The sequence below is a fragment of the Telopea speciosissima genome, chromosome 3 (genome assembly GCF_018873765.1).
Source record: "Telopea speciosissima isolate NSW1024214 ecotype Mountain lineage chromosome 3, Tspe_v1, whole genome shotgun sequence".
NCBI classification, from domain to species: Eukaryota; Viridiplantae; Streptophyta; class Magnoliopsida; order Proteales; family Proteaceae; genus Telopea; species Telopea speciosissima.
This window is the reverse complement of record NC_057918.1, coordinates 8,662,743-8,674,889: the sequence shown is the minus strand read 5'-3', so window position 1 is coordinate 8,674,889 and position 12,147 is coordinate 8,662,743. Positions and strand designations below refer to the sequence as shown.

Below are 12,147 nucleotides of genomic sequence, written 5' to 3'. Positions count from 1 at the left end.
GAACTTTAGTATAGGGTTGATTTTATCTAGCAATATGTATCCAGCGGACCATACAATAGGAAATGTTGATTTTAGTAGGAAAGTTTATTCAGCCATTTTATTCAAATTCTCAAGTTCAAAAAATGCAGAGTTTCTGTATTGTATTTCTATCACTTTGCTTTGGATTTTTATTGTATTCTTTTGTAAAGAGGATGGGAGATACTGAAATGTATGCACACTAGCATGCTCTTCGGTCTTCTGAGGGGGGGAGAGGGGAGTGGGTTGTAGCTTGTGGGGGAGGTGGCTCACAGTAGAGGGGAGGGTGGGGGGGGGTACGCAGGAGAGAGGCTGTGGGAGAGGGGTGCCAACGGAGGGGATGTTCTAATTGCTGTCAAGTATCAACAAAATACCAATTTAAGTAATTTGGACCGGTTCCATGTGTTTCAAGCTAACTAGAACCCTGATGTAGTTGCGATCTTGAGTTAATCTATTCTAGCTTTTGCTCTCGCATTGCATTTGGGGCAATTAGGTTAAGGTTCCTTATCAAGCATATAAGTGAAAAGGCAAAAGTTTTCCATCACCAGTAGAATAAGGTACAACCACAGAAAATTCTCTGTTCCATTTCCTGCTTGGTTCAGTTCTCTAAGTCCTAATAGGAGAGGGGTGGAACCCACCCGGGCAGGGGTAGGGTGGTTATTTCCACTCTCTTATTAGAGGGATTTGGGGAAATGAATCGGGCAGAGAAATGGAACTGATAAAGATCCGTACAACCATTATTCTAAAGGCATTATTATTCCTCTAATACCCCACTATAAAGTGATACCCTTCTACACCATCTGGAAACTCGGTCTTATGTTTAATTATTTTCTAGTTTTACCAATATGGGAGAGGTTTCCCTAGACGGGCCACGTAGGGAGGCTCCCTGGACAGCTTAAAATCAGCCACGTGTTGTATGAAGCAGAAAAGTTGTGGATAGGTAGCTCCCAAGGTCTTCTACATTCATGTCAAAGTTTCAGCTTAAACAGACCAAGTGGAAACCTATAGGTCTAAAAATCAACAAAAAACAGTGCTTTTTAAAAAATGATTGAATGGAAATGAATTGTTGAAACCAAGGGGAAATGGCAGTATATAATTTTTTTGGGATAAATTACACATCATTCCCTGGTTTTCAAATGAAACTCAGATTACCCCTTGGTTTTTGAAAAAACTTAAATCATCCTCTCTTCAGTAACGATATTAGTATGTTGTTAGTTTTTGGTGTGAAAGGACTATTTTACTCTTGTACTAGAACATTAGAATTAAATTTACAATACTACCCGTCTTTCATCTTCAACATTGATCAAGGGTAGTTTAGGAATTTAAATTTATTTAATTGACTAATATCATCACTTAATAGTATAAAACTAACGGTAGAAACTAATTTGCCATATTGGGGTCTAAATCAGAGGGTGATTTGAGTTTTTTCAAAAACCAAGGGGTGATTTGAGTTTCGTTTGAAAACTAGGGGTGACGTGTAATTTATCTTCTTTTTTTTTTTTTGTGATAAAAATGCCAATATGGGGTGGGTTCGATTTTTACAGAGGCTCAAACATAATTTGAAGGGTTGTAACTACACAATGCGTTCAATACCAAAAAGGTATGGAAAGCTGGAGGGATGCTGGTAAGAGCACCACCATTATGAGAATTGTTTTAAGCCATGTTATTAAGTTAGCATTCCCAAATGGACATTTAAATTAACAGTCAAATCCTTGGAAAGTATATGAGACAAGAGGTATCAATCAAAATTGAAAGACTGAAAAATAAAGGTCTTGATCTTAGTTCTCATGACTTTCAGTCTTAAGAATTATATAATATATATAGTAAGGATGTGGATTTGTTTCGGGTCCATTGGTTCCTATCCCACAATTTCTAGTTAGTATATTGGTTTTAGAACCGTTGGGAGATCAATAACTTAATTACTGAATCCGAAATCAGACTAATAAACTATTAGGTGGGTTATTTTTTATTCCTAGTAGATTGATTTCGACCGATTCTCAGTTCTAGTCCAAGATTGATACCCTTAGAAGAAGGTAGATTTTTTTTTCTTCATTGTTCCCAGGTAAAACCTTTTTCCACCCATGCATGCAAAGAAATACTAATTCTACTCAAAATTTAAACATGTGTCAAAATAATGCCTGTTTTGTTTTATACAAACACTTAAAAAAATAAATTTTAATAAAATTAAATAAGAAGACACCCAAGTATATGTGTACTTGTTAGGCTGGAATCCTTAATCCTGTGAGAGTGGCCTTTAGATTAGAATATGGATTAGGATCACCTAAAAGATGTACAAAGTACTAAAACTTTCAATGGGGAGACAATTTCGGGGGTTGGGGGTTATTACGAAAAACCCATCATAATAACAGGGATTGTAAGACGCTTTAAATGGGGTGCTAGAGTTTTTTGCATGGGAAAATCGATGCTAGCGTGTTGTTTTTTTTTTATGGGAAAAAAATTTCTTGTTCGGGAGTGTGAGTTACGCCAGCACTTCCACGAATGTATCTCTCTCTTTTTCATATAGAAGGACACCTTTGTCTCCTATTTTGACGAGAATAGAGATAAACACATGGGAGCATTAGTGAAGGCCACACTCGTAGATAGAACACTACTTCCCTTTTCTTATACTTCTCTGTATTTTTGCAAGAGAGGAGCCTTCTCAATAGATACCACCGAGCTCTCAATTCCAGCATCATCATCATCTTCTGCTTTTGTAATCCTTTTTTCTTCCTTTGATTGTCCCCATATCACGCCGTGAAATCCTATAACAATTATTATTGCTCCAACAACGCTGCATATATACACACAAACAATTATATAAAATAATAATAAAATTTCTTTATTCTATAAAATATATAAAAATAAAATTGTTACTATACCATCTACTATTGTACTCCTAAAATCAATAAAAATAAAGTGCTTGGGAAGAGTACGTGTTAACCAAATATTATAAAATAATGCAATCATTTTTAGATTTTCAAGATAAAGATTCTTTTTTTTTTTTAATTCTTAAATAAATATATCAGTCTGCCCTCGGTAATGATATTATAATATATCCCACGAGTTACATACTAATAGCAGTCCTATACTGCGTTTAGAAACCACATGTAATGAAATTATTTTATTTGGGTCTAAGGGTATTTTTTAAATAGGAAAAGGTTCTTGAGCCAACCACAAGGTTACCATCCTCTCATTTTCATATGAAACAATATCGCATCTCTAGCTTTTTACTTACGAAATCATTTCATCGCTCCTCATTAGTGTACTCTCCTATTCTGCTAACTCAGACAACTCCCTTCGTAAACACAAGGTGGATAAAAATTATTACAAAAATACCCTTAGAATAAGTGATCACATCTCCAGTCGGTTGTTAACTCACCTAAATCGAATCACATGAAAAATTAAAATACATCTAAGGATATCTAAGTAAATTCAATTAATGAATATGTTTTTGGATGGTCTTCCTTAAAACCACGGTGATCTATTCACCGAGGAACTTTAGATGCTTGCGCGAGAGAGTATCAAGAATGTATTTTGGAAAATATACTAAAACCCTACAAGGATTTGTACACCCTTATAATGGTGGCTGAACCTTTACCATGCGGTGAAGGAAAACTTCTCCATTTTTGTTGGGTTACTCAGGTGAGGCATTGAGGCAATCATTTCTCAAATGATTATGCAAAATGCAACCAAATCATTTTCGTTTTTTTTTTTGGGGGTAAATAAATCATTTTCATTGACCGTGGTATCCAAACACGGCCTTGAGTAATATCTATACTAATTCAAAAGGCAAAAACAAAACATAAAACAGAGAAAATAATAGAGTCTGCACCTTCCGAGATAGAGAGTATCACCGAGGAACATGGAACCCATCAATGCAGCGATGGCAATCCCCAGAGGCTTAAACATGGCAACAAACACAGGGCCCTTCTCGTGTATGCACCAAGTCAGTACACAAGGAGTCACCACACTTCCAATCACAGCCTGCAAGTACCGATCGATAAGAACACAGATCAGAGAACGAATGACGACTTTTAGTCTTGGATTACTTCAAAAAAAAAAAAAACAGAAAAGAATGGGTTTTAAACTTAGGGCATCATTGTTTTGTTTTTTCTTACCGAGTAGAAAATGGAAAGGAGCTCCAAATCAGGTTTTAGAGTCCAAGCAGTTGGGTTTCTTTCCAAGATCAAAGCAACTATTGCACATTGAATGGTTCCAAAAAAGCTATTGAAGGACACTACGATCATCTCTACTGGGTATTTCTTCAGAGTTGCTGCCTGTAGTAGAAAACCAAGATTGGGTATTATTGATCATTACCCACCAATAAGATTAAGATGAAAGCCTTCTATTCCTTAATTAATTTTCAGTATTGGAGTTGCAGTACCTGAAGTGTGTGCCATATCGAGATAGAGAAAGATGCAGCTCCCAAGAATAAACCCCCAAGGACCCAATTGCTCGCCACCAAGTAATTGGTATTGGAGGAAGCAGGAATGTTGTGAGAAGGAGGGGATGACTGTGTTGTTCCAATGGAAGGGCCCTTGTTGAGTATTACTACCAATGCTCCTGAGATTGATACTACGGAACCCAATATTCTCAATTGGCTACCTGAGCTTCTAAAATCCACCTTTTCAACTCTTTAACAAAACAGAAAATCACAAAATCCTTTCTTATTTCTCCCAAATCTGTATGTTTGTGCTAATAAATTGTGCATTTGATGCTAGATGATAAAAGTCAAAACAAACAAGATACAGTATTTTAACAAAAGTGAAGACAAAGACATGAATTTGGAGCATTGAAGGGGGTGAATTAACCTGCAAATAACTGCAAGAATGAAGGTAAAAGCCGGGACCAAGTTGCTCAAAGCAGAGCCAAGAGTAGGGGAACTCAAGTTTATGCCAGTGAAAACACAGTTCTGCATCAGGGTTATCCTGCAAAATAATTAATAAAAGTAACTTCTCCCATGGATCTAAAGTTTAATTTGTTTCTCAAAAGAATTAAGGAATAACAAAATTCACAGCAGATTCAAAAGGAAAAGTTGTTCAGAAGGCGATTGTATACAAACCCAACAAGCCCTAGGAGGAAGAATCTACAGATGAGAGAGAAGGTAAGAGGAGGCCTATTTGACCTGCAAATTACAAGAGACGAAATTGAAGGAGTAGACGACGATGTTAGTTCATACTGTTTTGTTTTACTTTTTATATCAAAAAGGAAAAGAGAAAAGAAAGCCGAATTGATGGATTCAACTAGTAGTAACACTGTATTAGAAAGGGGGAGGGGGGAAAGCTCACCTGGGAAAGAGGAGGAAGGAGAGAGGGAGAAGGATGAGGGTGGCGAGGGCGTTGGAGTAGAAGACGAAGACATAGTGACTCATCCCTCTCGACATGGCTGCTTTGCTCAGTGTGGTCATTCCCACATCCAAGCACTCCACCATCACCATCCCTGCAAATGGCATCACTCCCCTCCCATTCTTCTTCAAATTCAGTCTCATGTTCAGATTCCAAACCATCTCTCCCTTTCTGAGTCTCTCTGCCTGGGAAGTGGGAGGACAGAAAATAAAAGGGCAGGGGTTGGTTTCTTTCTTCAATGGGCTCTGACGATCTCTTCTTTCTCTAATTACCAAGTTGCAAATAGATATTATTAAAGAAATGGGAAGAAGTTTTCCGTCCGGGAGTGTGGCCTATGCCAGCATTCCCATTGGTCTATGTTTTTCCTCCCCATGTGAAAAGACATTTTTGCCCCTTTATTTTAATGAAGAGAGAGATAGACACATGAGAGTGTGTGATACACAAAACTGCTTCCCGAAAGAAATATATGCTGATCTTTTCTTCTTTATTTCCATTTGGGCATATGGCAGATGACTAATTAATGAGCAATGATTGGATCCCACATTCAACAAATAAACTCATTTGTTTGTCCGAGTGTCAATATATTTTTTTTTGGGAGTGATGTTCTCTGTGCCGTAGCACAGCCTTCTGCCAGACACATGGGCCTGCTATTTGGGGGACAGGATGGTCATTTCAGCCACCCCTATGGGTCTAGGCACAGTCTTCGCCCCTGGCACAAAAAACATTCTTCCTTTTTTTTTTTTGGTAAAAATTATTGTCAATGTCCCACATTAAGAACTCTGTATGAGCGTGTGGTTTACACCAACACTTCCATGAGTCTACCTCTCCTCTCCATATGAAATGACACCTCTACCCCCTTTTTTTGGATGAAAGCATGAATCGTATTGAAGCCAACAATTGACTTATCCTTCTCATCAAACTATCCCAAGTATTCAATTCCATATCCTTTTCTTCGATATCTTTCTCATCCTTGAGATTTGGATTTGTCCCTACAACATAAAGATATACTTTGTTCTACAAGGTGCCTATGTCCAAGAAAGGCTTACATTGTCCCTTTGTGTTTACAAAGAATTCACAATGATCCTAATAATCCTCATCTCTTCCTGATCTCAAGTCCTATGGACTTTTAACGCCCTTTGAAAGCAGCCCACAACCCAAACTACTGAATAGAAAACCTCAATCTTCAACACTAAAAATCAATCTATGTACAAAATATTTTGAAATGCAGTTGAATTAGAACTGGATAACCTATTAGCGCCTTAATCCATCGAGCAGGGTTGCAGATTCACAGTCGAGAGCTTAAGCGCTGCTAATTCGCGGATGAGAAAGGATAACATGAATTGTAACTTCATTTTTTGCGATTACATCAAATTTAATCCTAGAATTTATAAAAAAAAGAAGAAAAAAAAAAGAAAGAGAGATAATATAACAATCTAATTAACAATTGTTTTGAGGATCAGATCCAACTTCCCTTTCTGCTTCTCTGCTCTTTGATATCATCCGTTGGCTCTCTATAAACAAATGTATGCTGTTCAACGAGGATTTTAGTTTATTAATCCTCTGGTGGGAACAATCTATAAATGAAGATCCAAATACTCAATCATGGGATGCTAAGCAAGCTGTGAGGTCCTCACAATTTTACAACACGAAGCAAGCTTTCCCCTTAATTCCATATTTCTTCAATCTTATTGTTTGGGCAAAAGAGGTTCATTTTGAGCGGAAGATACATGACCATTGATTCCCTCATCGTCAACCAATTTATTTTCTTCTGATTTTCCCCACATCACTCCATAAAACCCAAGAATGATTATCATTGAACCAAACATGCTGCAAAAAAAGGAGAAAAATTAAAGACAAAATGGTGATCATTAAAGCTGTATTTTGGATTCCTCATGTAAGGAACGGAATAATGTAGAAAGGACTGAGTTTCCCACCACCCACGGTGAAAGAAGAATCCCTTCACCATGGACATCAATACCGTCAAATTGCTAAAGAGCAAGGTAGTTTCAACTTCGTCAATAGGGTGGGAGTGTAATGATAACTCAAGAATCTAATCATAGGGTTAGTGGAGAAAGGGTTCTACCTTCTCAATAGGTGAGAAGAGCTTTTGCCAAGAAGAAAACTATAGCACACACCCCTCCAACCAAAACAGGGACAAAAACCAATGAGATTAATTCAGTGATTTGCCACCAAGCTTAGCTTGGCTATGTGGCCCTATTTCTAGTCCGGATGCCTGGACTGGCCCAGGCATGGTTTCAGGTATCTGTATCAATTAGGGTTATCAATTAGTATCGGGCAAAAATGTGCTGTTTTTGAATTTTCAACGGATTCAGATCGACAGTGTCAAATACCTATTGGTTTTGTATCGGTATCAGCTGTGACCGATACCAGATCCAATTCTGTGAACTGAATCCTTGGGCCCAGGAGATCTTCTACCCCCACCCCTTCCCCCAACAAAATAAAAATAAAATAATTTTTCTTGTGTGTTTCTTTAACCAGAAATTTCCTATCTTTAGTGACAATCAAACCTAGCCTTAAAAGAAACTACAGAAGAGTAGAGAAAGAGTAACTAAGTGGATAGAATGGAAAAATTTTGTACCTTCCAAGATGAAGGGTATCACCAAGGAAGAGGACACCCATAAAAACTGCAATGACAATCCCCAATGGCCTGAACATGGCAGCATAAACCGGACCCCTCTTGTGAATACACCATGTATGGATAGCCGTGCTGAATGTGGGCCCAAAAACCGCCTGAGATGAATCCACAGTTGATCTATTTCAGACTAAATACAAACTCCAGCCCCAAAAGTTAAGGGCATCTAGTGTAGATATATCATAGCTTAATGGTGTGTATCTCGTCATTGCAGACTGAACCAACCGGTCAATATTTAACAATTGGGTTAGTTGGGCTGGGCTCAGCTGGGTTAGCATTGGAGGGGGGAGTTAATGGGCAGCCCATGAAGTAATTTGGGCCTCAAAATGAAATAGATCAAAAAAAAAAGGGAAAATTACATGATTAGCTATTTTTGGATTTTCATTTACAAAATTGTCTACCTTATGTTTGAGTTAACAAAAATAGTCAAAGACAAGTTAAGGTTTACAAAACTGGACAAAATAGTGTCTCTCCCTCCCATATTTACTTTTTTAGATATTTTTACCCCTGTAATTGCCTTCTCGCCCAGACGTCCTCCGTTTCCTACGACCCTACCCTTGTCCCAGCCACCGCCATTCTCTGCTATCCCAGGTAATAGAGGAAAAAAAATAGAGATTTTTTCAGAGGGGAACTGTCGAGGAAGGAAGGAGAGTCACTGTTTTATCTAGTTTTGTAAAACTAAACTTGTTTTTGTTTATTTTTGTTAACTCAAACATAACATAGGGTGGACAGTTTTGTAAATGAAAACCCAAAAAGTAGCTAATCATGCAATTTTCCCAAAAAAAAAAAGTTGGGTGTTAGGCTTACTGAATAGAAGATGGTAATTAACTCCAGGCCTGGCTTTAAACTCCATGAACTTGGATTTCTTTCTGTGCTCAGAGAAACGATTGCAGACTCGATGGTCACAATGAAGGAGTAAATACAGGTTACGGTTACCTCATCTGGGTACTCCTTCACTATGGTTGCCTGAAGAAAAAAAATCACTTTAGTTTAACGAAGGAACACATTACTGATTCTTGAAACGGTGGTTGATGAGTAATATACCTGTAATATGTACCAAAAAGCAAACAACATAGAACTGGTTGCGATGCAAAGCCCTCCAATGACCCAGTTAGATGGTGAGGTGGTAAGAAGAAGGTGATGATCAGGAGAGGTAGAAAGTGTCATCAAAATGGTTTGGCCCCTATAGAGAGTAACTACGAATGCCCCTGCAATTGAGACTACGGCTCCTATGGACTTTGCCTGACTGCTTGACCTTCTCAATTCTAGCTTTTCCATCCTGAAAATGACGGCGAGTACAAAGGTGAAAACTGGAACGAGGTTGCTTATGGCCGCTGAGAGAGTCGGAGAACTGTATCTGATGCCGGTGTATGAGAAGATCTGCCCCGAGTAACTGTCCCCCAAAAATTGGGAAAGAGGGGGGGAAAAAAAAATCAAATTGTTCTTGTTGCGATACGGATTTCTCTTTCTTTTATTTCTGTTAAAATTCAAATAAAATTACAGAGAATAAGGATTTGTATGTTTACCCTAATAGACCGAGGAGTAACAATTTACAGAGAATCGAAAAAGTGATTGGACGATTCACTCTTCTGCCTTCCAGAAAGAGAAATTAATCAATTAGAACAAGAAATAAACTGATCGATGAAGAGAAAATTTAATCAATTATTCACAGGTGAGAGAGAAAAGACCTGTGGGAGATGAAGGCAGGCGGGAGGATGAAGAGAGTGGCGAGTCCATAACAATAGGTGAGGAAGACAAAAGTGTTCATCCCTCTCGACATCGCAGCTTTGCTCAGAGTGTTGAGGCCTACGTTGGTGCATTCCACTGCAACCATAGCAGCGAACGGCACTGTATCCCTCAAACACCCCCTCAAACCCATCTCCCTCATCTGATCTCCCCTTCCTCACCAGTATGTCGCCGCTGCTTCAAGCAATTAAGCCATTCTAATATTCTATAGGGGGAAATTGGAATCGCTTACATTGACGATTCCCACTAACGGGTTACACTTGCGCTGTTGCGCCTTGTGCCTTGCGTGGATGGTGCAGTTTCCATGCAGCCTGGCTGCAAACTGTTGGATTGATTTAATTTAGTATTGACCATTGGATATATAGTACTACGATTGTTACATACGTTATATATTAAAATTTAGGATAAATTACACGTCACCCCCTGATTTTCAAACGGAACTTGAATCACCCCCATGTATGTGAAAAAACTCAAATCACCCGTCTATAGTAACGGTGTCAGCCTGCTATTAGTTATTGGTATGAAAGGATTATTTTACCCTTGTACTAAAACATTAGAATTAAATTTATAATACTACCTTTCCTTCATCTTCAACATTGGTCAAGGGTAGTTTAGGAATTTAAATTTATTTAACTGACTGACATCATCACTTAACAACATAAAACTAACAGTAGGAACTAATTTGTCATATTGGGTTTAAACTAAGGGTGATTTGAGTTTTTTTAAAAACCATGTGGTGATCTGAGTTTCGATTGAAAACCAAAGGGTGACGTGTAATTTATCCTAAAATTTAAATACTGTTTTAATCAAATAAGTTTTTTGTTTGTATAGGAGAATTGGTTTAATAGGTAACCGGTCCGAGTCCTGATCCTCTCCAATGACATTGAATAAGATTTCTCTCCAACTACCCTCTCTTTTTGCCACGTCCCATATTTATTTTATTTTAAACATTACTTGACTCAAATGATTAACTAAGATAATGATGGAATAGTTTAAAAAAATAAAAGAGAATCTTCACGAATCCAATGTCTCCCACTCACCTTTCTTTGAGAGGGAGAAAAGGATGTCATTTTGGCACAATATGTAATTTAGAAGAATCAATCCCTTGACCTCCAAGGACATGCACTCAATCAATAAATCACCAATTAATCGAGCTAACGGTTATTTGCAAATGACTAAATTTAGAACTATAATATCACACATGGCTAATTCTGACCACCATTCGTTGCATATCCAACTATCAGAAATTCAGAATACCCTTTTACGTGGCTTGTTCCCCCTTCACCAATTTATGCATATAGCCATTAGAAAAAAAGAAAAAAAAATAGTTGCTCATATAGTCATATATGGTAACCAAAGTTTGTACATAATATTTTGAAATGTAAAAAGTAAATAAATAAATAAAGAGTAAGTAGAACTGGATCAACTATAAATACCATATTCCGTTGGGCTCTGCATTGAATTTACTCTCAAGTCATATAGATTCATGGCCAAGAGCGAGAACATAGTTAATTTACGATTTTATCCGATTTAAGTCCTAGACTCCCAGATTCCAATATATGAAACAGAGAAAAACAGGGGATGTTATAGCAATCAGATTAACAATCTTATCTTCGTTTTGTTTCTATTAATCTTAAGCTTAGGCCCACCCAAAGTCGGGCACTACCTGCTAGTCACGCTGCCCGTTGCCACCCCTCTTCCTCCATCATTAGAGGAAATAGAATGGCATCGGTTAAATCGGCCGAGACCAATCCAGATTCTAGACAAATCAAATCTGGCTTATTCCGGCTGGATAGGAATCATAATTGGTGGATCATCAATTAAAGACTTAAACAAAACGACTATGCCAATCATCGATCTTAAAAATAATTTAGGCCAAATGTTTTCTATGTCGAGGTTACGCCTAGACATATGGGGGTTGGTGAAATGATAACCCTGCCTATAAATGGCAGACCCATGTGTCTTGGTACAGGTTGTGCTGCGGCACGAAGAACATCAGCTCAATAATTTATATGCTCCAAGATGCATTATTATTGGAGTCATAATGCTACTTCTGTGAAATTTTTCATCACATCAACAAAACTCTTCACACTAGGTAACAAGCCGCACCAATGGGGTGTCTTGAAAAAAATATCATTATTCACATTTTTAGAGTAAGCGGGGGGAGAGAGGAAAAAAAAATCATATGAAAAAAAAACTGCACACTAGCATCATGGCAACTTTTTCCCACGAGGTTAAGCTTTTGCAATTTACAGATCACTGGAGAGGTGAAAAAAGGAATGAGCTAGCCCTACTTGCTGTTAGGTGTTTTTTTTTTTTTTTTTAAATATTCAATACTGAAGGGTTATTAATATCTTTGGATTGGTGATCGGTTTCAGTCATCCACTT

General features: G+C 37.8%; 1 protein-coding gene across 1 annotated transcript; it reads right to left on the bottom strand.

The window, feature by feature from the left end:
• Positions 1-2,637: 2,637 nt before the first annotated feature.
• Positions 2,638-9,923, bottom strand: LOC122654155. Its single transcript, XM_043848132.1, has 13 exons — positions 9,702-9,923; positions 9,540-9,602; positions 9,058-9,406; positions 8,821-8,979; positions 7,960-8,111; positions 7,053-7,187; positions 5,304-5,624; positions 5,078-5,140; positions 4,827-4,943; positions 4,400-4,649; positions 4,134-4,292; positions 3,848-3,999; positions 2,638-2,806 (listed from the first exon to the last, which is right to left on the bottom strand). Exons 1-13 carry the CDS (start codon positions 9,899-9,901, stop codon positions 2,638-2,640), a joined length of 2,289 nt encoding a protein of 762 aa, XP_043704067.1. The 5' UTR covers positions 9,902-9,923.
• Between the last annotated feature and the right edge of the window lie 2,224 nt (positions 9,924-12,147).

Excerpts from the sequence above, each read along its gene's own strand:
- LOC122654155 (XM_043848132.1), bottom strand. The coding sequence starts at position 9,901 with ATGAGGGAGATGGGTTTGAGGGGGTGTTTGAGGGATACAGTGCCGTTC. Across the intron at positions 4,650-4,826 it reads ATTCTTGCAGTTATTTGCAG|AGTTGAAAAGGTGGATTTTA; the intron begins GTTAATTCACCC and ends GTTTTGTTAAAG. Across the intron at positions 2,807-3,847 it reads GATACTCTCTATCTCGGAAG|CGTTGTTGGAGCAATAATAA; the intron begins GTGCAGACTCTA and ends GTATATATGCAG.